Source organism: Lacerta agilis, chromosome 18 (genome assembly GCF_009819535.1).
Source record: "Lacerta agilis isolate rLacAgi1 chromosome 18, rLacAgi1.pri, whole genome shotgun sequence".
Classification (NCBI taxonomy): domain Eukaryota; kingdom Metazoa; phylum Chordata; class Lepidosauria; order Squamata; family Lacertidae; genus Lacerta; species Lacerta agilis.
The window spans coordinates 9,519,511-9,545,688 of NC_046329.1; the positions used below are offsets into that span (position 1 = coordinate 9,519,511).

The following is a 26,178-nucleotide window of genomic DNA, read 5'->3' on the forward strand; positions in this document are numbered from 1 at the left end:
AAAAGTTGTGGGTTTTTTTGGGGGGGAATCGCCCCCCCCCAAGTTGTTGAGCTTCCCAGTTCCGTTTGCAAAACCCCAGACGTTTTGCTGATTTTTCAAAAATTAAAATTTCCCCCGGACGCTAATTTCACCGCTGGAATCCTGGACATGTCCGGACCTGGCAACCCTTTTTCCTCTTTTCCCGACCAGCTGCAGATGGGCTGGATATCTTTTCACAAGGTGCTCAAGTTGTCTTATACCTGTCCAGGAAGAAAATATTTAAAAGTTACAAAAGTGAGGAAAAGGAGAAACTTTCCCCCCCTGTTTATTCAGCCTTTGGAAGCAGCCGATGGAATGTTGCAGAATAATATTTTTAACCAGGCTTTGAATAAATGTGCCATTAATTGTTACGGCTTTGAATTGTGTTGCCATCTTCCTTAGTAGACTGCGCAAACCACTGTTCTGAATCCTGCTTTTTCTCGGGGGCTATTCTGAATTATGCACTTTTATAGAATTGGAGAGTCCAGCCCCCTGCGATGCAGGAATATTTTTGTCCGCCGCAGGACTCGAACCCACGACCCTGAGATTAAGAGTCCCATGCAGGACCAACTGAGTAAGGAGCTATTCTGAATCCTGCTTTTTAATAGTGTTTGTGGGGGGAACTATTCTGAATAAATGTGCAATTAATTCTTAGAGTTTTGAATTGTTTTATTAATCTTCTTTAGTGGACGGTGCAAATTACTATTCTGAATTCTGCTTTTTATAGGGTGGGGGCTATTCTAAATTCTGCTTCTAGTAGGGGAGGGGGCTACTCTGAATTATGCTTTTTATAGGGTTGGGGGGACTACTAATAAATGTGCAATTAATTCTTACGCTTTCGAACTGCTTTATTAATCTTCTTTGGTGGCCTGTGCAAATTACTACAGTCCAAACCTCGGTTCCCGAACGCCTCCGTTTTGGAACATTTCGGCTCCTGAACGCCGAAAACCCGGAAGTAACTGCTCCGGTTTTCGAACGGACGGCTTCCGAGCCGCATTTTCCATTCCCCCCCATTGACTTTGCAGCCAGCCCCATCGATCCTCGGTTTTCAGACTTTTCGGAAGCTGAACAGTCTTCCGGAACGGATTAAGTTCAAAAACCGAGGTCCCACTGTATTCTGAATTTTGCTTTTTATAGGGTGGTGGGGCTTTTAAAAATTATGCTTCTAATAGGGGAGGGGGCTACTCTGAATTCTGTATCATCTAATAAGGTCAGGGGTTACTCTGAATTCTGCTTTTTATAGGTTGGGGAGCTATTCTGAATTCTGCTAATACGGTGGGGGCTACTCTGAATTCTGCTTTTTATAGGTTGGGGAGCTATTCTGAATTCTGCTAATACGGTGGGGGCTACTCTGAATTCTGCTTATAATAGGGGAGGGGGCTAGTCTGAATAATGCTTTTAACATGGCAGGAGGCTCTGGGGATGAGATCCAAGGGGGACTGGGCTACCCCCCCTCCCCCAAAAATTAGGAACTGCTGTTATAAGTGACGTAGCCTTTGCCCCCCTCCTTCTGCGATGTGTGTCTCTGCTTCAGAGAGTTAACCAGGACTGTCATTTTACGCCAGGGGTCAGCAAACTTTTTCAGCAGGGGGGCGGGGGCGGTCCACTGTCCCTCAGACCTTGTGGGGGGGCTGGACTATTATTTTGGAGGGGGGGAAAAGGAACGAATTCCTATGCCCCACAAATAACCCAGAGATGCATTTCAAATAAAAGCACACATTCTACTCTTGTCAAAAACGAAGGCGATTGGGCCGATCCGCCCCCCCCCCCGGGCCTTAGTTTGCCTACCCATGTTTTACGCAGTCGGACTTTCCTCTAAAAAAAAAGGTAAAACCGAGGCACGAGAAGCCCCCCCCCCCAAAAAAAAACACTCACTGGTGATGCTGCAGGTCTATATCGGGCCACGCTCCCATGGACGTCAGCTGTTCTTCCAGTTGCACGATGCGCAGGCCGATGTATCCCGAGGAAAGGAGCAGGATCACGACCCTGAGACCGAGATATCAGAATATTAAGATTTTATACGAACATCTCCTCTCTCTCTCTTTCTCCCAGGTTAAACATACCCAGGTCCTTCAACCAGGGGCGTAGCAAGGTAAATTGGTACCCGGGGGCAAAAAAATATTTGGCACCCCCCCCCCAGAGGCATGGGAAGGTCAGGTGGTACCCGGTGCGGGAAATTTCTTGTCAACCCCCCCCCATTGATCCCCCCCCCCGCAAAAAATGGTTTTACATTATTTCATATTTCTTACAAAGGAATAATAAGTAATAATAATAAATTGCACAGGGGCGTAGCTAGGTAAATTGGTACCCGGGGGCAAAAAATTTCTTTGCAATGCAGAAATCACAACTATGGCCCCCCCCCCGAAAAACTGGCCCACTCACAAGCAGAGATAGATGAGGATGACAGTGTTGAGCGGGCTGAGGTGAGCCTTCCAGCTTCGCCAGGACTTTGTAGACCGTACCCCTCCTGGAAATTAAAACGGGACGTATTATTTAATAGCGGCAGAAGGGCGGATCAAATCGAATCAAATCGTGTTGTATTTCAGCTTTAAGCTCACAGCAAGACAAAAACGCAGGAACAGCAGTTACACTCACGCAACTGAATTTAAAAGGAAATTGGCGACACAATAAAATTAGTGGCAATAAAAGACTTAATAAATGCACAAAAATAACGTGCACGTTACTTCCAATTTCAATTTCCTACTAACAATCCGTTACGTCCCTTGAATGTCAGAACGGAAGTTAAAAATTAGGCAGAAGGGCGGATCATCTTTAGTTAAGCCGGCCTGGCGTTTCACGTGATGGCTGAGAATCTCTCTCCAGCCTTTGGATTGCAATGCCCTCTTTGCAACAGAGTTAGGCTAGCGGAAGAGGTTTCGGGGGGATGCGGAGAGGGCAGTTTGCATAACGGCAAGGGAAACCCACTTACCTCTGTTTGCTGCTGCCTGGTGCGGTTCGATAGCTGCTGTCGGGGGGCTCCGTGTCCTATCTGCCCCGTCTGCGAAAGAAGACGGTTAATTAAGGCTTTAAAAAAAAAATTAAAGTTGCATTTCACCCTCTCAACAACCCTGCGAGGTAGGTCAGCCTGAAAGCGAGGGATCGGCCCAGTGACGGATTTATGTATAAGCTAAACAAGGTATAGCTTAGGGCCCCAATCTCTTGGGGGGCCCCAAAAAAATTAAAGGAACAAAACTGGATGCACATTTCCAAACTATAAGATAAAAAACAAATAAAATAAAACCTACACACAGCGACAGTGTTTTGTGTTGTGTTAGTCATAGGCCCCGCCTGCTAGCCTGCTCCTTAAAATATCCCTGGTTTGCTCATTTCTATATATAGGGTGCCTACATTCTGCTATTTATCATTATTAGTAGTTTGCATCATATATTTCCACCTATTGTTATTTCATGTGATAGCAAGTTTCTCGAGACTAGATGATGAGTCTTTGGAAACTGTTCTTCTAAAGGAACTTTTGTCGTTGCCAAATGCCCATGTGTTTGCACAGGGAAGTAGCTAGGTAAATTGGTACCCGGGGGCAAAAAAAATTTTGTCACACCCCCGAGGCATGGGAAGGTCAGGTGGTACCCGGTGCGGAAAATTTCTTCTCAACCCCCCCCCATTGATTCCCCCCCCAAAAAATGGTTTTACATTATTTCATATTTTCTTACAAAGGAATAATAACAAGTTATAATAAAAAAACTTTTATTTACATCCCGCCCTCCCCGGCCGAAGTCGGGCTCAGGGTGGCTAACATCAGATACATAGCATTGGTACAAAACCAAACAATAATTAAATTACCTCCTAAAAACATCTCAAAATCAAATTAAAGTCTAATTAGATGGCTTTCCACAGGGTTAGGGTTGGGAACAACAGTAAGTGTTCTCTGAACTGAAATTCCAGCCTTCACGACATAGGAAAACAGCCAAGTAAACAGCTATTTTGATGGAGGAGGGTCAAGATATTAACCGATATGCATTGAAATTTCATTTATAGCTATATAATCCCTAGTATAGTAAGATAAGACCTTCGGAGCAGGCATTAAAAAAAATCAAAAAAATTCATGATTTGTCACCCCCTCCATTATGGAACCCGGGGCTGCCCGCCCCCACCCCCCGTCCCCCCTTTGCTACGCCCCTGTGTTTGCATTATTAAGTTTGTGATGAATAAAAAAATCATTTTAAGTTAGAGCTTAATGATTATTTCCCTATTAATAAATTGGATTTCAGTTCAACAATGACTTTGATAAAATACATATCTTGTGATGCACAAATGGCTTGAGATACTTATTAGTTCCATAAATTACCACCCTGGATTTTAGATTAAAATGGAATGTGAATTGAAAATACATAGTGGAATACGAAGCAGAGAAATAGGGGAAAGAAAGGACCTTATGGATGACAAAAAGAGTGTCAACTTAATGGGATTAAATTTGATGCAATTTGGGATGGGTTTGTTAAAAATTCAGAAAACTAATGATAATTATTTGGAGGGGGGGAATACCGAAACGGATTAAAATTACTTTCTAAGCAACGGGGCAGGTTTGTCTGAACAGTAATGCTTTCAGCAGGTGGCAAAAAGAGTACTGTGAAGGCACCTGCTTAATATCACTAGGCAGGGAGTCCCAAAGGTTAGATGCCGAACATTGTATTAAGGGAGAAATAAACAGAAACTCCCCAGTTCTCACCAGGCAATTCCGGGAGTGTTTCGTCGAGGGGCGGCGTCCGGCTGCCGTCCAGCTCCCTTGGGGTCTGCGAGGGGAACGAAAATGGAGAGAGAGGTTGGGAATGATAGGGGAAAAATTGATTGCATCCAGCCACCTAGCTTAGCATTCCCTGCTCTGACCGGCAGCAGCCGCTGACCAGAGTTTTGTTAGGTGATTTTTGCTTCTTCCAGTAAAGGTAAAGGGACCCCTGACCGTTAGGTCCAGTCGCGGACGACTCTGGGGTTGCGGCGCTCATCTCGCTTTACTGGCCGAGGGATCCGGCGTCCAGCTTCCGGGTCATGTGGCCAGCAGGACTGAGCCGCTTCTGGCGAACCAGAGCAGCGCACAGAAACGCCGTTTACCTTCCCGCCGGAGCGGTACCTATTTATCTACTTGCACTTTGACGTGCTTTCGAACTGCTAGGTTGGCAGGAGCAGGGACCGAGCAACGGGAGCTCACCCCGTCATTGCGGGGATTCGAACCGCCGACCTTCCGATCGGCAAGCCCTAGGCTCCGCGTCCCAGTACACTGGTATAAAACCTGCTTTAAAAACACCAAAGGAAGAAGAGTCCAACACCTTCCATCTCACTGCCAAACAGCTCTTATTGTCAGAAAGTTTTAATCAGAATCTACTTCCTTGTCACTTGAAGCCATGAGTTCGAGTCCTACCCCTCCGGAGCAGGAGGAAAACAAGCTTGAGATATTGGAAGGTGGCTCTCCTATCTCTTCTCAGTCTCCCCTTTCCCAGGCTAAACATCCCCGGCCCCTTCAACCGTTCCTCATCAGGCTTGGTTTCCAGATCCTTGACCATCCTCTGCCCACCTTCCAGCTTGTCGACCTCCTCCTTGAATCGTGGTGCCCAGAACCGGACACAGGATTCGAAATCTGTACTGACCGAGGCAAAATTCAAAGGTTTTGCGTGCAGAACGGGCTCTGGGCCGTTTTCCCCAATTCTAAAATAAAATTCTAGTCCTCGTGGTGCTGAATAAAATCTGCTTTGGCAGGAGGGGGACATTCCCAGAGCTACCGGGAGACGCCGGGGATCGAGCCTGTCACCTCCGTCACGAAGAACAGGTGCCCTACACCTGTAGCCTTTCGATCCTAATAATTCCTAATCCTAAAAGGATGGCTGAGCACACAAAACACAGGGAACGCAGCTTCTTACCAGGGATATCTTAAGCAGCTGGTCCGAAATTTTGTGGGGCGTAGTTGGGCTGTTGTTCCGGCTTCCGTCCTAGAGGAAACAGAAGAAGAGGCGTCAAAGAGCCGGGACCGTAGATTTGGAAGGGGGTCCTCCAAAAGTCATCTATCCCAACCGCCCTGAGATTCATAGCTGTACCTAAGACGCGGGTGGCGCTCCGGGTTAAAGCACTGAGACTAGAGCTTGCCGATCGGAAAGTTGGCAGTTCGAATCCCCGCAATGACGGGCCGAGCTCCCGTTGCTCGGTCCCTGCTCGCCCAATCCACCTAAAGCCTCATTATAACAATACAAATGGATAGCACAATTCCTAATATCCGGAACGGATTATGTTTGAGACCCAAAGTACCACTGTACAGTATAACAATTCCACCCCATCTTTTCTCCCAACGAAAGTCCTTTCTATTCTTCGTATATCGTATTGTTGTTTTATTGCTATGGCCAATGGCTGACGCAAATATTCATTCATTCATTCATTCATTCATTCATTCATACATAGAATCATAGAATCCTAGAGTTGGAAGAGACCCCAAGGGCCATCCAGTCCAACCCCCTGCCAAGCAGGAAACGCCATCAAAGCATTCCTGACGGACGGCTGTCAAGCCTCCGCTTCAAGACCTCCAAAGAAGGAGACTCCACCACACTCCTGGGCAGCAAATCCCACTGTCCAACAGCTCTTACTGTCAGGAAGTTCTTCCTAATGTTTAGGTGGAATCTTCTTTCTTGGAGTTTGAATCCATTGCCCCGTGTCCGCTTCTCTGGAGCAGGCGAAAACAACTTTTCTCCCTCCTCTATATGACATCCTTTTATATATTTGAACATGGCTATCATATCACCCCTTAACCTTCTCTTCTCCAGGCCAAACATACCCAGCTCCCTAAGCCGTTCCTCATAAGGCATCGTTTCCAGGCCTTGGACCATTTTGATTGCCCTCCTCTGGACACGTTCCAGCTTGTCAGTATCCTTCTTGAACTGTGGTGCCCAGAACTGGACACAGTATTCCAGGTGAGGTCTGACCAGAGCGGAATACAGTGGTACTATTACTTCCCTCGATCTAGACGCTATACTCCTATTGATGCAGCCCAGAATTGCATTGGCTTTTTTAGCTGCTGCATCACACTGTTGACTCATGTCAAGTTTATGGTCTACCAAGACTCCTAGATCCTTTTCGCACGTACTGCTCTCAAGCCAGGTGTCACCCATCCTGTATTTGTGCCTTTCATTTTTTTTGCCCAAGTGTAGCACTTTACATTTCTCCCTGTTAAAATTCATCTTGTTTGCTTTGGCCCAGTTCTCTAATTCGTTAAGGTCATTTTGAAGTGTGATCCTGTCCTCTGGGGTATTAGCCACCCCTCCCAATTTGGTGTCATCTGCAAACTTGATCAGGATGCCCTCAAGCTCGTCATCCAAGTCATTGATAAAGATGCTGAATAAATTCTTGCTCCCTCCATTTTTTCCTGGGTAGAGGTAATGTTGGTCACAAGGACTAGAAACTTAGGGTTATTTTAAAAAAAATGAAAGAAAGATTGTGTCTTCCTGACATTTTGAATCTCGGCACCACATCGAGGTGTGTGTGTGTGTATTTCCTGACAGAGAACCAAGGTACCACTCTAAAAAAAATTTTTATTATTATTATTATTATTATTATTATTATTATTATTATTATTTAATTAATTTACCTGGAGGTGTTTGCAGATGGAGCGCAGGAGCTGGTAAAGGCTTTCCCGGGAGCGGAGGGACCCAAACAGGAACTGCGGTGTGGGAAGAAATAAAATAAGATTGCAGTCTCCATCCCATAAAACAGATCCCTTGCACCCATCCTTTGATTTCTGATCCTTTCCGATGGGGAGACAGCCTAGCCTTCCACACGGAAATGACACCCCCTAAAAAAACGGAAAGCGTGCTAGAGGAATAGCCTGAGCAAACAGGACTAGACCCTTGCTGGGGTTTTGTTTTGGTTTTTTTAAAAATGGGATTCTTAGGAGGCTGAAATTTTTCGGAGTTTCCGTCAGGGCCAACATACAAATAATGCAAACCGCAATATATCAATTTAGTAAAGAGTCGTAATTTAAACCACATTCAATGCACACTTAAAAGCATAAACCCCTGGGAACTGCCGCTTCAGCTAAAGGCTACCATGCGTCCAGGATTTCCCAGAAATAGCCCTCGTAAACGGCGTCCAGGCGGAGATCGCTGAGATGCCCTTGGGGTAAATCTGGACATATAGCGGAAGTGTAGTTTTCCTTTTAAAACAACAGCTCGAGAACTTTTTCATTATGTACTTCTTTCCATTACTTATTTCGAGATTTCGCTCGGCGGAAAGCTCGACGGCTTTCGGCAAAACTGCGAAAAGCCCAACGGCTTTGCGAAGAGAAGCAAAATTGTGTCTGGGAAACTCCGAGACCAGAGGGAGGAAGTGGTGCAAGAAGATTGGAAGAAATTCAGAGACTATATGAAAAAATGTGAAAAGATAGAGATTTGAACTGGAAATCAGTTGAACTATTGGCAACAGCATAGATTATGTTTAGAAAAAGTAGGATATAATTGTTAGAATTGTTAAGGTGTATAGGAATGATATAAGTTGTTAAAGTTAGAAATAAGATAGATAAATAAGATAAATAAAGTATAGATTAATCGTGAATGATGATTTAAAGTTGTTATAAAGTTACTAAGGTAAATTTGTAATGAACGCAGCATAGAAGATGGGAGGAAGTCCATTAAGTAAGAATTAAATAAGTTTAAGGATGCTTAGAATTTATTTGTTGTATTTTTTGGTGTTTTTTGTTTTTTGTTGTTTAGTTAAGTGTAGTTTTTATTTTTTGGATTTGTAGTGTTTGTATTTTGTATTTTTGTATTTTGTCTTTTTCTTTTTGTTAATTTTGAAATATAATAAATTAAAAAAAAAAATGCGTCTGGAAATACGGCAGCCCTACATTGAAATAGTAGAATTGTGGGAGCTGTAGTTTGGGTCCTGAGCAGCCGCAACAAACTACAGCTCCCACAATTCTTTTTTTTTTTTGAGGGGGGGAACAAGGTTTAAATGTACGGCGTGGATCCGACCTCGTCTCAGGGCTGCGCCTTGTAGGGAGGAAGAGAAGAGAGAAGGATTTGGCGCTCGTTTGCTCTTGGGCGCCACCTGCTGTCCGGCTCCCCACCTCCTGCCCCATCAGGTCCAGTGAACCCAGTATCCCCGAAGGAGCATCTCCCCACCCGCATCGTCCAGCCCGGACACTGGGGTCCATCTCCCGAGGGTCTTCTGGCGGTTCCTTTAGGGATACCGGGCCGTTTAGGGTTTTCAAGATCAGCACCAACACTTTGAATTGTGCTCGGAAACGTCCCGGGAGCCAATGGAGGTCTTTCCGGACCGGTGTTATATGGTCTAGCTTGTACGTCAGTCCGGCACTTGCTCGCCTCTCTCACCTTTTCGCCGTCCGACGTCCGGATGCAGACGGCGTTTGGTACCAGCAAGGCTGTGTTCGCCTTTTTGAGGACGCTGATGGTTGGAACTGGGATGATGACCTGCCGGTCCGGGAAAAGGGGAGGCCAGAGAGAGAGAGAGAGATGATGGATAGGGAAGCACAGGATATGACCCAACATGGTTCATCGGGAAAAGGTATCTTTATACTACCGAGAGAGAGAGAGGCCACAAAAATATAAAAACAGCTGGCAGAGTCCAGCAACATTATCCCAAGTAGCTTTTGTCTATGCAACAAAGAACAATCTTTTTGCAGATCCCTCCTCCCAGTTAGGCTATGCCTAAACCCTTTGCGACCTTCCACTGCCGCAGCCCGGGAACTCCTTTCTTTGAAAAAATAATAATATTATTTATGCTTTTCAGGTTTATACATTTCATTCAATTTACAATCCCTTTAACAGTTCCAAACTTGACTTCCTTCCCCCTCGTCCTGCGATTCCTTACATTTACTTTCCATACCTGTTTTGGGGGGGAAGTTTTGTCAGGATTTTTTGTTGCGTGTGTTTTTTTTTTGGAATAATTTATTATTCCAGGTTTCCAGAACGGATTAAGTTTGAGAACCAGGGTACCACTGTTTTCCATGAGTTTTTGTATCCAATCTTCCTTTGCTGGGACTTGTGCTTCTTCCCATTTTGGGGCAAGTAACATTCTTGCCGAGGGACGCAGGTGGCGCCGTGGGTTAAACCACAGAGCCTAGGGCTTGCCGATTGGAAGGTCGGCGGTTCGAATCCCCGCAATGACGGGGTGAGCTCCCGTTGCTTGGTCCCAGCTCCTGCCCACCTAGCAGTTCGAAAGCACGTCAAAGTGCAAGTAGATAAATAGGTCCCACTCCGGCGGGAAGTCAAACGGCGTTTCCGTGCGCTGCTCTGGTTCGCCAGAAGCAGCTTAGTCCTGCTGGCCACATGACCAGCTGGACGCCGGATCCCTCGGCCAGTAAAGCGAGATGAGCGCCGCAACTCCAGAGTCAGGGGTCCTAACGGTCAGGGGTCCCTTTACCTTTAAACATTCTTGTTGCTGTAGTAGCACACATGAATAAATTTCTATACAGTTTAGGTAATTCCCAAAAGAAAAGCTTCTGCAGGTTTTGCGGGGGTTTTGTGCAAAGGTTATTTAACATGGATTTTACTATCTAACGAGACCACTGACCCATAAAATGAAGCAATAAACAATGTACTGAAGTCACACAATCAACCAGCCAGTAGCTGAACTGGTGGTGGTGGTGGTTGTTTTTTAAACAATATTTATTTTAAACATCCTTTTCATTTCGTTATATATCATTTCCCAGTATGACGTACCATGGTACCTGGGTTCTCAGACTTAACCCGTTCCGGAAGTCCGTTCCAAAACCAAAGCGTTCCAAAACTCAAGGCGCGCTTCTTTCCCATAGAAAGCAATGCAAAACGGATCAATCCGTTCCGGGCTTTTAAAAACAACCCCTAAAACAGCAATTTAACATGGATTTCACTATGAGCCGTAAAACGAAAGCAATAAACACAGTCCATCGACCAGCAGCTGAACTGGGTGTTGTTGTTTTCTTACGGAGGTTATTTCGAACATCCTTTTCAATTCGTTACATATCATTTCCCAGTAAGCTTTAACCTTACCGCAAGACGACCTCAGCCCGAGAACCCGTACCTTAACTTCACGATGTACCATGCTGCAGTAGAAGCAGACGTGACTTGCGGAGATATACAGGCGGCCGTGGTAAGGGACTTCCCGCTGCCAGGCGCACGAAAACGCTGCGGGGGAAAAGACCGGGAAGGAAAGGTTGGGCGAAGAGGCTGCCAAGATTCTAGTCCTCAGGGTGGCGAACCACCGCACAGCAACGGATTGCATGTAAACTCCTCCTAACCAGAAGCAAAATGGGTGCATAACAGCAGCGGCGACTGCACACCCTCCAAGATTTTTGGACAAAAAATTGGGGGCACCCCCTCCCCGTCGTTTGCCAGCTCACAGACACCGAAGCCTTCCATCTTGTCAAGCTCGGAGAGCCCTCCCCTCCCTTCGGTAACTTCACAGGTAAGAATCAATGAGCAGTTGATAGATTTAAAGGTAAAGGGTAAAGGGACCCCTGACCGTTAGGTCCAGCCGCGGACGACTCTGGGGTTGCGGCGCTCATCTCGCTTTACTGGCCGAGGGAGCCGGCGTACAGCTTCCGGGTCATGTGTCCGGCAGGACTAAGCCGCTTCTGGCGAACCAGAGCAGCGCACGGAAACACCGTTTACCTTCCCGCTGGAGCGGTATTTCGTTTTGTTTTTTTTAAGAGAAGCAAAATGAACACTTTTATTATTATTTTTAGGAGCAAAATGGATTGGGGAAATAAAGCACAAAGGAACCCTTTGCTGCTGTATAAAGTAACAGAACTGCATCGCCTTGGGTCACCAAGACTGGCAGCGTAGAAGAAAACGGAGCTCTTTGAAAAGGTTAATGGGTTGGATCCGGACCTAGTCTTACTTAGGGAAGGCCCACCAAAATCAATGGAATGTAAGCTGGTTCCGGCAAGCTTATTCCTTCTTCAAAGCAGGACTGCTAGCGTAGAAGCGTGAACTCAGAAGGAAGTCCCACTGAACCCAGCAGGATTTACGCCCAGGTAAACCTGTGGAGGACTTCAGCCTAAAGTCTGGACCCCACTCCAATGCCTTTTAAAAATCCTGATCATCGTAAAAGGACACACAGTAGAAAACAAAAACAGTAACTGAGAAAGCCTTCCACAACAGGGGACAGGCCAGGTCTTCTCTGCAGTGGCAAATTCTCCTCCTTGCAAGAAAATGGGGAGCGGTAGGTATTTCATTCATTCAAGCACTTACTCTGCAAGAGCTCTTCCTCCTCAGGGAAGTCCTTGAACACCCTCCGAAAGTTGAGAGCGTGTTTCACCAGCTGCGGAAAGGGAGAGAGAGAGAGAGAGACAGGTGAGTTGTTTGGCCCTGATCCGGGTCATTTTTGGCTACTTGGCGAATGAGTACCCCATTTAGATTATTCCAATATATGGATTCATATTCACATATAAATATTCATATACAGTGGTCTCTTGGGTCTCAAACGCCTTGGTACTCAAACAACTTGAAACCCAAACTCGGAAGTAAGTGTTCCGGTTTGCGAACATTTTTCGGATGCCAAACATGCTCCGTTTTGAGAGTTACGCTGACAATTTGAGTGCCACACTTCCAGTTTGAGTGTTACGCTGTGGTCTGACTGTTTTTGCTATTTATTTTGCGTTTTTCTTTCCCTGGCTCTTTTTCGTCTCGTTTCGTTGTGACTGTTCGGAACCCAGTCCAGCTACTGATGGATTTGTTGTGTGAACGCAGTACACTGTTTATTTGCTTTCATTTTATGGATCAACGGCCTCGTTAGATAGCAAACGTTCATGTTAAATTGCTGTATTAGGGGTTGTTTTTAAAAGTCTGGGACGAATTAATCCGTTTTGCATTGCTTTCTATGGGAAAGAAGCGCGCCTCGGTTTTGGAACGCTTTGGTTTTGGAACGGAATTTCCGGAACGGATTAAGGTTGAAAACCAAGGAACCACTGTATATGAATTCACATTGCCATATGAATATCTATATACAGTCGTACCTTGGTTGTCGAACGCCTTGGTACTTGTACATTTCGGCTCCCGGACGATCGAAACCCAGAAGTGAGTGTTCCGGTTTGCGAATCTTTATTTTGTAAGCCGGCGAGCGGACGGACGCGGCTTCCGATTGGCTGCAGGAGCTTCCTGCAGCCAATCGGAAGCTGCTCTTGGCTTTCCAATCGTTTTGGAAGTCGAACGGACTTCCGGACATAGCTGTCAAGTTTCGGATTTGAAAATAAGGGATCAGCAGTCTCACCTATCCCGGGGACAGTCACATGTCAGTGGTGGGCGGAGCCAGAAGCAAAAGTGGGCGGAGCAGCAATGTAAACTCCAAGCGGGCTCGGAGCAAAGAGGAGGGCAGCCATGTGCTCCGCGCGATGGAGCCCCATCGTCTTCTTGTCTGATCCCATCCAAACAGGACAGGAAGCAGCAGCTGCTCAAAGGCAGCCAGGATCCGCCCGCCAGCTAACCCTATTGCCCGGCTGAGGGGCTCGGGGGCAACGGATAGGGGCCGATGCAGGGGGAGGAATACACCCCCCTGTAAGCGTGGGAAACGGCTCCCACTTGCTTTGAGGGCTGAGGCTTTTCTCTCCAAGTAGGCGAGGTCTTCCCACCCAGTCCCTGGCCAGCAGGGGAGGAGCTGCTTCCATTGAAAACGGGAAATTTAAGGGAAATAAAAAATAAGGGAGAGCAGCGGGAAACTGCTTGAAATAAGGGAGAATCCCGGGGGAAACGGGATACTTGACAGCACTGCTTCCGGAACGGATTCCGTTCGACTTCCCAGGTATGACTGCGTTCATATAAATAGATGAGGTTCTTAAATGCACAAAGGCGGAAAGACTCAGCCTCACCTGCTATCGAGGAATTATTGAATTATTGGCCGAGGTGGCCAAGTCAATGTGTTCCATTATATATATATAAAATCATTACGGACATTATTATTTCCTTGGCGGTTTTGAAGCAGAGGTTGGATGGCCATCTCTCATGGATGCTTCAGCTGAGATTCCTGCAATGCAGGATTCTGCGATACTTATTAAGGTTTGGAAACCTCTGGCGGATTTCTTGCGTGAAAGAGAAAGCGAACTTGTAACAGATGAAACAAAATAGAAAATTCTTTTCAGTAGCACCTTAGAGACCAACTGAGTTTGTTCTTGGTATGAGCTTTCGTGTGCATGCACACTTCTTCAGATGCACTGAAACAGAAGTCACCAGATCCTTAAATATAGTGAGGGAGTGGGGAGGGGTATTGCTCAGAAGGGTGGTGGAAATGGGTGATCAGCTGATAGGTGTGGAAAACCTGTTGACGACTCTTACGACTCTTATTCTTGCAGGGAAAGGCAAGGGGTGAGATGGCTAAAGACAGAGAAACCAGTAGGAGAACACTTCAATCTCCCAGGACATTCCATAAAAGATCTCAAAGCAGCTGTCTTAATACAAAGAAATTTCAGAAATAGACTGGAAAGAGAAGTGGCTGAATTGCAACTAATCACCAAACTTAAAACCATGGAGAAACCTGGTCTGAACAAAGACATTGGATTCTTATCTCATTATACATGACAAAGCTATCTTTAGCCATCTCACCCCTTGCCTTTCCCTGCAAGACTAATTGCAGCCGTTAAGAGTCGTCAGCAGGTTTTCCACACCTATCAGCTGATCACCCATTCCCACCACCCTTCCGAGTAATACCCCTCCCCACTCCCTCACTATATTTAAGGATCTGGTGACTTCTGTTTCAGTGTATCTGAAGAAGTGTGCATGCACACGAAAGCTCATACCAAGAACAAACTCAGTTGGTCTCTAAGGTGCTACTGGAAAGAATTTTTTATTTTGTTTCGACTATGGCAGACCAACACGGCTACCCACCTGTAATTGTAACAGATGGATTGGGGCAAAAAATACTGGCTTATAGAAAACAGAACAGATGGATGTTAATGTGTCAATACTATATTTAACAGACAGAGAACCGGAAGTCGCCTTATCTTTTCTTTTATCTTTTTTCTTCCCTCCCTTCTTCCCTAACTATGGCAGGGACTCGTGGCCTTTTTGGTGGTGACTCCCTGGTTGTGGAACGCTCCCCACCCGTCTCGATCGCTACAAACTTTCAGGCTTGAAATGGTACGCGTGTCGGCCGCTCTGAGGAAGCAGGGCAGGGTATAAAATCTATTATTCATCCCTGCATTACAGGGGGTGGGACTGGATGACCACTGGGGGTCCCCTTCCAACTCTACGGTTATACGAATTGGTTAATAATTACGAATCAGAGCAGTCGGGAAACGCTCTCTCTGCCAGCCAAGCTTACATTGGAGTCCGAGTTCCCGTGGTGCGCAGAGGCCAACGTTTCTTTCTCGGCCTCTTTGGAGTAAGACGGATCGTAAGTCTTGGATCTGAAAGGAACGAGAGAAACAGAGATGTTCTTAAATATTGGATGAGAAGAGGAAAATTATTGTCGGAAATGTATAAATTACTGTTGGAATGGCACGCTAAGGATGAAAAATTATATTTAAAAAGAGAGAGATGCTCTGAAATACGTCCAGGGTGAAACACAGAAGCGGTTCGAAGCCTCCCTTTTTTGCGAAAACTCACCGCGAAAGGGGAGGGTTCCTGGCTCCCTCGCCGACCGGCTCCTCCAAACTCTGGGACTTTTTCTGCTCCGACATCCTTCGCTTGCTTCTCCTTTGCCTTCCGGAGATCTCCGACAGGCAGCTGGGAAGGAGAGAGAGATTCCCTGTTCAATTATGTTCCTTTGCACTTCCCCAACCTGACACTTCCTCCTCCTCCAGACACCGTCATCCTCGCCTGGGGAATCCACCCATCCTTGCCGCTGTGCCCATTTCACAGACGGGAACAAGAGAGGCAGAGATTTAAGCAAGGGGGGAGGCGGCGAGAGAGGAACTCGGCTGGACACTTTAACCATTTTGGATAAGTTCGAAACGGCATGCCTTCAACGCGTCTCCGGAACGGAGACGAGGAACTTTATTTTATTGAGATTGCAGGAGGATAAATTTGCCCTTTCTGGCTCACTTCACTCCTATGCTATACCGTGCAAAGCGATCTCTCTCTGGCCTGTCATCAGTCAAAATTTAATGAGATTATTCCCCCACCTATAATTAGCCGCGTGCCTTTGAAAACGGCCACGCCCCGATACAAAACCAGAGATTGCGATCGCTTTATGTAACGTCTCGGGTGACGAGGGAGGGGGTGGCATCCCAGTTGACCTCTCGGCCCTCCAAAAAGGGCTCTGCCTACTCCCGGGGACGAGCTGCAGAGCCTCCTCATCCAGGAGCAGTCTAGCACTGAATACTGCTTGCTGGGGGGTGGGGGGAGCGGTTTACACAGCGACGTAGGAAGAAGTTGCTTTTTTGTATTTCGCAGATGTATCCGGCTGGATTCCGGTTTGCTTTTAGTCCGATAAGCCTCCGCGGCTGATGATTGCCGGCTTGTTAAAACCAAGGTAGTAGATTAGAACCTCCATGTGCAGGTGCAGCCTACCTGAAAATGTCACCTGATCAAGCTGCGAGAGAGGGGTGTCGGAGAACTCTGTCTCTGCGGCTTGGAGGCAGACCCAAGACCCATAACCTTCGTGTAAATATCGCGGCTTATATTGTTTTCATTTAGGGGGAAAGGTTGTGTTGTTGTTTTTTTCCAACCCTACTAACGATTTTATTTTATTTTATTTTTTAAAGTAATCTTCATTGGTTTTATTTACACACGTTAAAAAATATTTACAGTCTCATCAATACAAATAAAAGAAGAAGAAAATAAAGAAAAAGAAAAACACGCGAAAAAAAGTTAAAATTGGTTTACATAACCACACTTCTCACATACATACAAATCTTCCGATCTTTATTAATGTACTTTCGGTACATCATTGTTTGTCTGCACAGTTTTGATCTTTATTTCTCATTCTTTTATCTTCAACAGTATTCAATATTTATTTAATTACAAGTATCACTCTAGTTCTGCTCATATGGCCTTATTCTTGCAATATATTCTTATGTATTCTTTAAATATTTTCCATTCACCAAAAGTTTTCTGCGTCATTTCTCCTCTAACTCCTCCTGTCAATTTCGCCAGCTGCAAATAATTGTTGTTGTTGTTTTTTTTAAAGGGGGGTGGGTGGGTGAGGAGGTCTTACACACCCGGTGAGAGAAGAACACGCGAGAGATTATTTCTTTACGATTGAAATCCTATCCATAATATAACGATTTCGCCGGGGAGACTTCCGGGCTGGGAGCTGTAATCTGGAGTGTGTGCTTCGGAGCTGCTTTGCAAAACAGGATATACAGAGCAGGAAAACATCCAGTCCGGCTGGCTTTTGCCATTCCTGGGATTTCCCCAGCCGGCCGCGATGGGAAAAGTCACCCGCGCGGAAAATCAGTGGGGCCAAAACACCAGCACTTACACCCTTGGCCAAATCCAGTTTTCATTTTTCAAAAGCCGATGGTTTGCTTATTATTGCTTCCCTCCAAGGAAGGGGTTCTTCAACATTCCAACCTCATTTTACAGAATCAGAATTACAGGAAGGGACCCCCACCCTCCCCGGGAGGGTCATCTAGTCCAACCCGGAAGCAACAACCTTTCAAAAAACAAATGACTGGCAGATTGGTACTCACCAATCAAGCTTCTACCAGAGCCAATGCTAGCCCTGTCCCCTAGCTTCTTATCACCTCCATCCTTAAAGAGGACTAGAAACTTGGGCTGCATTCGCCACACTCGTTTTCCTTTGGCATTCCTAATCAGAGGGCTGCAGGGATCAGGGATCGGCAGGGACGATCTCCGAAAGGTAAAGAGGGCTAGAAACTGTGTTTTTTATACACGCCCACTGAAGCAGGTGGCCTCTGGGCAAACACGTGTCAGATCGCGTATCACATATCTGGAGGGGTTCCAGCGCTCTTCCCTTCCCGGACTGATGCTTCCGTCACGCCAGTCCTAACCTGAGACGCCAATCTCTCACAAGATCCCAAATCCCATGTGTGTCCATAAATAGCCAAGATACATGCACGCCTTCCTGTGGGCCCCAAAAGATGGGTCTCCGTATTAATTGTTAATAATAAAAACTCTGGGCGGCTTCCAGCAAAACATTAAGGTAAAGGGGCCCCTGACCATCAGGTCCAGTTGTGTCCGACTCTGGGGTTGCGGCGCTCATCTCGCTCTATAGGCCGAGGGAGCCGGCGTTTGTCCGCAGACAGCTTCCGGGTCATGTGGCCAGCATGACAAAGCCGCTTCTGGCGAACCAGAGCTGCGCACGGAAACGCCGTTTACCTTCCCGCTGGAGCGGTCCCTATTTATCTACTTGCACTTTGACGTGCTTTCGAACTGCTAGGTGGGCAGGAGCAGGGACCGAGCAATGGGAACTCACCCCGTGGCAGGGATTCGAACCGCCGACCTTTTGATCAGCAAGCCCTAGGCTCTGTGGTTTAACCCACAGCGCCACCTGGGTCCCAGCAAAACATTAAAAGACATTAATTCATCAAATATTAAAAGCTTCCCTAAACAGGGCTGCCTTCAGATGTCTTCTAAAAGATAGTTGTTTATTTCCTTGACATCTGGTGGGAAGGCGTTCCACAGGGCAGGCGCCACCACTGAGAAGGCCCTATGCCTGGTTCCCTGTAACCTCGCTTCTCTCAGGGAGGGAACCGCCAGAAGCCCCTCGGAGCTGGACCTCAGTGTCCGGGCTGAGCGATGGGGGTGGAGACGCTCCTTCAGGTCTACAGGACCATTTAGGGCTTTCAAGGTCAGCACCAACACTTTGAATTCTGCTTGGAAAGATCCTGGGAGCCAATGAACGACTTTCAGGACCGGTGAATTCCTATGCCCCACAAATAACCCAGAGATGCATTTTAAACAAAAGCACACCTTCTACTCATGTAAAAACACCAGGCAGGCCCCACAAATAACCCAGAGATGCATTTTAAACAAAAGCACACCTTCTACTCATGTAAAAACACCAGGCAGGCCCCACAAATAACCCAGAGATGCATTTTAAACAAAAGCACACCTTCTACTCATGTAAAAACACCAGGCAGGCCCCACAAATAACCCAGAGATGCATTTTAAACAAAAGCACACCTTCTACTCATGTAAAAACACCAGGCAGGCCCCACAAATAACCCAGAGATGCATTTTAAACAAAAGCACACATTCTACTCATGTAAAAACACCAGGCAGGCCCCACAAATAACCCAGAGATGCATTTTAAATAAAAGCACACATTCTACTCATGTAAAAACACGCTGATTCCCGGACCGTCCGCGGGCCGGATTGAGAAGGCGATTGGGCAGGATCTGGCCTTAGTTTTCCTACCCATGGCCTAGAGAGACAGCTTCCCTGTCTCTGGTGCAAGGCAAGCGAAGTCAAATTCCGCCAACCGGGCGCTCTCACCATCTCCCAAACTACAACTCGCGTCTGCTCTGGCTGAAGGGTGTTGTAGTTCCCACATCATCTGGGAAGGGCAGCCAGCCGGTTGGCAAGCGAAGGAGTCGGCATTTCCTAAAGCCAAAAGGTGCCCCCCTCTCACTGCCTTAGCCTTTCCTGGCTGTCGGGAAGGTGTCCCCCGGTTTAACCATTTCCATTTTGAAGCGTAACAACCAGAACGGCACACCGCCTTCCAAACGCGCCCATTGCTGCAGATTTGTACTACAAAGGCGCCCCGACACTTACAATGGGAACATGCAATCGAGAACGCACAAGCCGGAAGGGACCCCGAGAGTCATCTAGACCAACCCCCTGCAATGCAGGAGTGAGGGGCAGAATCGCATCGGATCTCCCGCATCTTCTCCCGTCCTTAAATATAAAAACACACGCGCGCGCACGGAGAACTTGTGTAGACAATATTGATGGTGATATAGGCCTAGATTCCTGACTAAATGAGGATAGAAGCATAGAGTTGGAAGAGACCACAAGGGCCATCCAGTCCAACCCCCTGCCAAGCAGGAAATCCTGAGGACTAGAAACTTAGATTTAGGTTGCATTCCCTAAATGCACAGAAAACTCATTATTCCTTTGCTTTGGCTGCCTTGGAAATTAAATCTATGCGTGCTCCGGTGGCGCAGCAAAAAAACAACAACCTGCTGGCACATTTGCAAAGCTAAGCAGCATCCGGTGGTTTCAGATTGGATGGGGAACTGCTTGCCTTGCTGGGAGGGTCAGACTAGATGGCCTTCGGGGAGTCCCTTCTAACTCTATAAAATTCTCCGATTTTATATATAGAGGAATGCTACCATAGTACAGACAGCTTTAAACCTTGCACATTCCGAAGTAAAAAGGCAAAGGACCCCTGGACGGTTAAGTCCAGTCAGAGGCGACTATGGGGTTGCGGCGCTCATCTCGCTTTCAGGCCGAGGGATCCGGCGTCTGTCCAAAGACAGCTTCCTGGGTCATGCGGCCAGCAGGACTAAACCGCTTCTGGCGCAACGGGACGCCATGACGGAAACCAGAGCGCACGGTAACGCCGTTTACCTTCCCGCCGCAGCGGTACCTATTTATCTACTTGCACTGGTGTGCTTTCATACTGCTAGGTTGGCAGGAGCTGGGACCAAACAACAGCAGCTCATGTCCCAAAATAGTTGGGAGCGGAAGAAGAATCGCTGGTGGTGGGCTGGGAAAATCCCGGTGGCGAGAGCCTGCCCTGGCCAGGACACCTGGGTCCCTTCCCGGATGCTGGAAGGGGTTTCGCATCGATTGGAAGCGGGAGTTCTGGCAGAGCGCCAAGACTCCGGGGTTTTTCTTGAGAGAAGCTGCCTGCCAGCTTTATTTTTAGAGGGCTTTGAAAAAAGAAACGCGGAGGTGGGAGAGAGAAAGAGAGAGAGAGAGAGAAGGGGGGACACTCACGGGACTTGTCCCTAAACCCGGACGCCTGGGTTCTCCTCTCCCTAAACAAGGTTAGTACCTGATGTCGGTCAAGGAGAGGCTATCAGGACTCGGGGCGACTCCGAGCTTCACCATCGCGGCGCCTCTGCTCATCCGATGCCCGGGTGATGGGCGGGGAGAAGAGAGGCGCCCGGCCCCTCCTCCTCCTCCCGGACGCGAGGGAAAACCTTGAACCTTTTCCTCCTCCCCCCCCCACCTGCCCGCGATGACTCCCAAAGCGAAGAGGGTGGCAGCGGGCCACCTTCGATTCATACTCCTCTCACCTTCCTGCCCAGCACCCGGGATGTGCCGGCGGCGGTGCTTCTGAGTCACCCGAGAGAAGCGGAGCGACTCCGGATTAAGGAGCGCCGGGTAGAGCTCGCGCGGCGGCGGCGGCGCACCGCGCCCCCTTGTGGCTGGTCCGTCGGAAAGGAGCCGAAGAGATTGAAACGGGTTCTCCCCCATCCCAGATCTAACAAATAGAGGCAGTCCCGGGAAGGAATATCCTTTCTCAACTAACATCTTCCATCCCCTCCAACATTTCTCCCATGAAAATGGGGGGGGGGGGTCCTATTCCACCCCCTCCAACATTTCTCCCGTGAAAAGAGGGACATCCTATTCCACCCCCTCCAGCATTTCTCCCATGAAAAGAGGGACATCCTATTCCATCCCCTCCAACATTTCTCCCATGAAAATGGGGACGTCCTATTCCATCCCCTCCAACATTTCTCCCATGAAAATGGAGACGTCCTATTCCATCCCCTCCAACCTTTTTGGATTTTCAGTGGGGCTGGAATCATATCGATTGCAACAGCCCAGCCACTTACATCTTGCTCGTTGGCTGCCCCGACATGACATCTCCGGTAGCTTTGAGGTGGTCCATTTCTCACTCGGAAGGGCCGCCTTCCTCTTCCTCGGCTTCCCCTCCAGCCTTGTGCCCTCTGAACCTCCCGTCGGCTGCTTTTATCGGCAGGCAGGAGGGTGAGAAAAGTCTGAAGTTCAACCCCCGTCCGCGATTCCACCTGCTGCTGCCAGCAAGACCAGGAAGCTGTCGACTCCAAGGCGATTTGGAGCGCAAACATGACTTCTCCTCTGCAACCGCGAGTTGCCTGGAGACACACATCCTTCAAACAGTTGCCATGGCGACGGCATGATGGGACTCCCTTTGGCTTGAAGGGAGGTTGCTGCGGTGGCCTCCCCTGAATCGCTCCCCAAAACTTGTCCTTCTCCTGCGTCCGTCTTCTGCTTGCCACAGGGATGGAGAACCTCAAGTATGGGCTGGGTGTTCATCAGGATGCAGGTGGTACCCAGGTCTACCCCACTTTTACAGGTAAAACTCGAAAAATTAGAATATCGTGGGAAAATCCATTTATGTAAGCAATTGTTTCCATTAGCTACTGGAGTTTAATAGATGAGGTAGACTCATGAAATGCAAAGCGAGATACGTCAAGCCTTTGTTTGTGATGATTATGGCACACAGCTGATGAAAACCCCAAAGCTGAGGTTGTTAATTTGGGGTTCTCATCAGCTGTACGCCATAATCATCGCAATTATAACAAATAAAGGCTTGGCATATCTCGCTTTGCATGTCGTGAGTCTATCTCATACATCAGTTTCACGTTTTAAGTTGAATTACTGAAAGAAACGAACCTTTCCACGACATTCTAATTTTTTTATTTTCACCTGTAAATCAGAACCAGTGAAGGTCCCGTGTGTGTGTCTGGAGGCGGTTGGAGGATGGATGGTGGCTAACAGGTTGAGGCTGAATCCTGACAAGACAGAAGGACTGTTTTTTGGGGGGGGGCAGGGGGCGGGCAGGTGTGGAGGACACCCTGGTCCTGAATGGGGTGACTGTGCCCCTGAAGGACCAGGTGCGCAGCCTGAGGGTCATTTTGGACTCACAGCTGTCCATGGAGGCACAGGTCAGTTCTGTGTCCAGGGCTGCTGTCTCCCAGCTCCATCTGGTACGCAGGATGAGACCCTCCCTGCCCACTGACTGTCTGGCCAGAGTGGTGCATGCTCTGGTTATCTCCCGCTTGGACTACTGCCATGCGCTCTCCGTGGGGCTCCCTTTGAAGGTGACCCGGAAACTTTAACTGATCCAGAATGCGGCAGCTAGACTGGTGACTGGGAGCAGCCGCCGAGACCATACAACACCAGTCTTGAAAGACCTGCATTGGCTCCCAGTACGTTTCCGAGCACAATTCAAAGTGTTGGTGCTGAGCTTGAAAGCCCTAAATGGCCCTGTATCCCTGAAGGAGCGTCTCCACCCCCATTGTCCAGCCCGGACACTGAGGTCCAGCGCCGAGGGCCTCCTGCCGGTCCCCTCCCTGCGAGAAGCGAGGTTACAGGGAACTATTGGTAGGAGGAATAACAGAGGCTAATTAGAGAATATTGAGAAGCAAAGCGACTAGTAAGCCTGATCTTTATTAAACTGTTGCAACAGGGTCCTCTCTCACTCCACGCAGGAGGGAGGCGAGAACCCCAAACACTGGTGTGCAAGCCCCTATATAGACTTTTGAAATTGCCCACCCAGTAGCCCAAAACCACCCCCAAAAACATCACACATATATCACAGAAGGAGTCGGTCTACAACAGAAATCCTGTCTGCCAGGATAACTGATAATGGTCACTGGTTGCTTTACCCAGGGAGCCTGGCCATTCTTTTGTGATTTGTTGTTGTTCAGTCGTTCAGTTGTGTCCGACTCTTCGTGACCCCATGGACCAGAGCACGCCAGGCACGCCTATCCTTCACTGCCTCTCGCAGTTTGGCCAAACTCATGCCAGTCGCTTCGAGAACACTGTCCGACCATCTCTTCCTCTGTCGTCCCCTTCTCCTTGTGCCCTCCATCTTTCCCAGCATCAGGGTCTTTTCTAGGGAGTCTTCTCTTCTCAGGAGGTGGCCAAAGTACTGGAGCCTCAACTTCAGGATCTGTCCTTCTAGTGAGCACTCAGGGCCGATTTCCTTGAGAATGGATAGGTTTGATCTTCTTGCAGTCCATGGGACTCTCAAGAGTCTCCTCCAGCACCAGAATTCAAAAGCATCCATTCTTCGGCCATCAGCCTTCTTTATGGTCCAGCTCTCACTTCCGTACATCATTACTGGGAAAACCATAGCTTTAACTATACGGACCTTTGTCGGCAAGGTGATGTCTTTGCTTTTGAAGATGCTGTCTAGGTTTGTCATTGCTTTCCTCCCAAGAAGCAGGCGTCTTCTAATTTCGTGACTGCTGTCACCGTCTGCAGTGATCATGGAACCCAAGAAAGTGAAATCTCTCTTTTGTGATGGTAAAAGTTTTAATTCCTGAATCCATGTCGCAGGCTCACCTGCTTTTTCTATTTCCTTAACTACCTCTTGAGCTCTTTCCAACAGCCGTTCTCTTTGGCGCATCTTCGACCAAACTGTTTGCTCAAGAGGACATCGGTTTCCCCTCCTGTTCTCCAGGTCATATAATCCGTTGTTAAGAAGCACGTCACCGTAACCGAACCACAACTTCTAACACTTCTAGCTTTGATTACACAGGGTGGCTTTTGTCCCACAAAGCCCAGGAGATCCGCCGCTGTTCTCTTGAACAAACAGGATTATTAGAATCGTAGAGTTGGAAAGGGCACCCGAGGGTCATCTAGTCCAACCCCCTGAAATGCGGTGTTTTAAGAACTTAAGGTCTCAAATATAAAAATTAAATGTTCATAAATTTGCAAGGCAATCACATACATATGTATGTAAGCCACGTGTCTGAAATAGTACAGGAGAACAATCCTGAAACCATTTGGACTCTCCCTAATTGACTTCAAATGTTTCTCTGCAAGGAGGAAGGAAATGGAAAAACAAACCCGTTGTCTTTTGCTTACCTGTCTTTAGGGTATCTTTCTCCCTATTTTCAGGGGAGAAACGTTGGAGGGGATGGAATAGGACGTCCCTATTTTCATGGGAGGAACGTTGGAGGGGATGGAATAGGACGTCCCTATTTTCACGGGAGGAACGTTGGAGGGGATGGAATAGGACGTCCCTATTTTCACGGGAGGAACGTTGGAGGGGATGGAATAGGACGTCCCTATTTTCACGGGGGAAATGGAGGGGATGGAATAGGACGTCCCTATTTTCACGGGGGAAATGGAGGGGATGGAATAGGACATCCCTATTTTCACCGCAGAAATGTTGGGCAGTTTGCAATGCCTCTTGATTATCTTCAGGTCAGAGGACAAGGTACCAATAACCCTCTCAAGACATTATCGGGGCGTTCAGCTTCTGTTTCCACGAAGATGCTGTAGACTTTACTTTTTCCCTGACTTTGATTCCTGCAGGGGTTTAATCATTCTCTAGCATTGCAAGAGTCCTTCACCTCCAAAGCACCTCTGTTGCCTCAACAGACAGGCGAGTTCAGCCATAAAAGATGAAGGAAAAATAGGAGAACGCCCCTGAAATAAACATTGTATAACTGGCAGGTGGCACACACAGTGCATTTGAATCTGACCTAATTCATAGCAACAGGGTGGCTGGTTCCTTTGGGGCAATTGAGGCACAGCTCCACCAACCTCAGATGGCACCAAATGTGAGGGACGCGGTTGGCGCTGTGGTCTAAACCACAGAGCCTCTTGGGCTTGCCGGTCAGAAGGTCGGCGGTTCGAATCCCTGCAATGACGGGGTGAGCTCCCGTTGCTCGGTCCCAGCTCCTGCCCACCTAGCAGTTCCAAAGCACGTCAAAGTGCAAGTAGATAAATAGGCACCGCTCCGGCGGGAAGGTAAAAGGCGTTTCCGTGCACTGCTCTGGTTCGCCAGAAGCGGCTCAGTCCTGCTGGCCACATGACCTGGAAGCTGGACGCCGGCTCCCTCGGCCAGTAAAGCGAGGTGAGCGCCGCAACCCCAGAGTCGTCCGCCACTGGACCTAACGGTCAGGGGTCCCTTTACCTTTATGCGAGCACTTAGAAAAGGAGGCTGGGATTGCTAAGACTCGGTTTCTCAAAAATAAGCCACGCTGGACGAATTTTGTTTCTTTTTTCGATGGGGTTAACGTGGTACCTTGGCTCTCCAAAACCAAAGCGTTCCAAAACCAAGGCGCACTTTCCCATAGAAAGGAATGCAAAGCAGATTAACCCATGGGTAGGCAAACTAAGGCTCGGGGGCCGGATCCGGCCCAATCGCCTTCTAAATCCGGCCCACAGACGGTCCGAGAAACAGTGTTTTTACATGAGTAGAATGTGTCCTTCTATTTAAAATACATCTCTGGGTTATTTGTGGGGCATAGGAATTCGTTCACCCCCCCCAATATATATATATATATAGTCCGGCCCCCCGCAAGGTCTGAGGGACAGTGGACCGGCCCCCTGCTGAAAAAAGTTTGCTGACCCTTGGTGTAACTCAACCACA

The 26,178-nt window shown here is 47.8% G+C and overlaps 1 protein-coding gene across 1 annotated transcript; it reads right to left on the minus strand.

The window, feature by feature from the left end:
• Positions 1-184: 184 nt before the first annotated feature.
• Positions 185-20,906, minus strand: LOC117039736 (GRAM domain-containing protein 2A-like). Its single transcript, XM_033136920.1, has 13 exons — positions 20,851-20,906; positions 15,546-15,665; positions 15,262-15,346; positions 12,201-12,270; positions 11,029-11,132; positions 9,339-9,437; positions 7,598-7,669; positions 5,886-5,954; positions 4,703-4,766; positions 2,948-3,016; positions 2,401-2,485; positions 1,894-2,004; positions 185-239 (listed from the first exon to the last, which is right to left on the minus strand). Exons 1-13 carry the CDS (start codon positions 20,904-20,906, stop codon positions 224-226), a joined length of 1,020 nt encoding a protein of 339 aa, XP_032992811.1. The 3' UTR covers positions 185-223.
• Positions 20,907-26,178: the final 5,272 nt, after the last annotated feature.

Coding starts and splice junctions, on each gene's coding strand:
- LOC117039736 (XM_033136920.1), bottom strand. CDS start 20,906: ATGGTGAAGCTCGGAGTCGCCCCGAGTCCTGATAGCCTCTCCTTGACC. Junction 9,438..11,028: donor TGGTACATCGTGAAGTTAAG/GTACGGGTTCTC, acceptor CCGGACCGGCAG/GTCATCATCCCAGTTCCAAC. Junction 3,017..4,702: donor AACACTCCCGGAATTGCCTG/GTGAGAACTGGG, acceptor CTTCTTTCGCAG/ACGGGGCAGATAGGACACGG.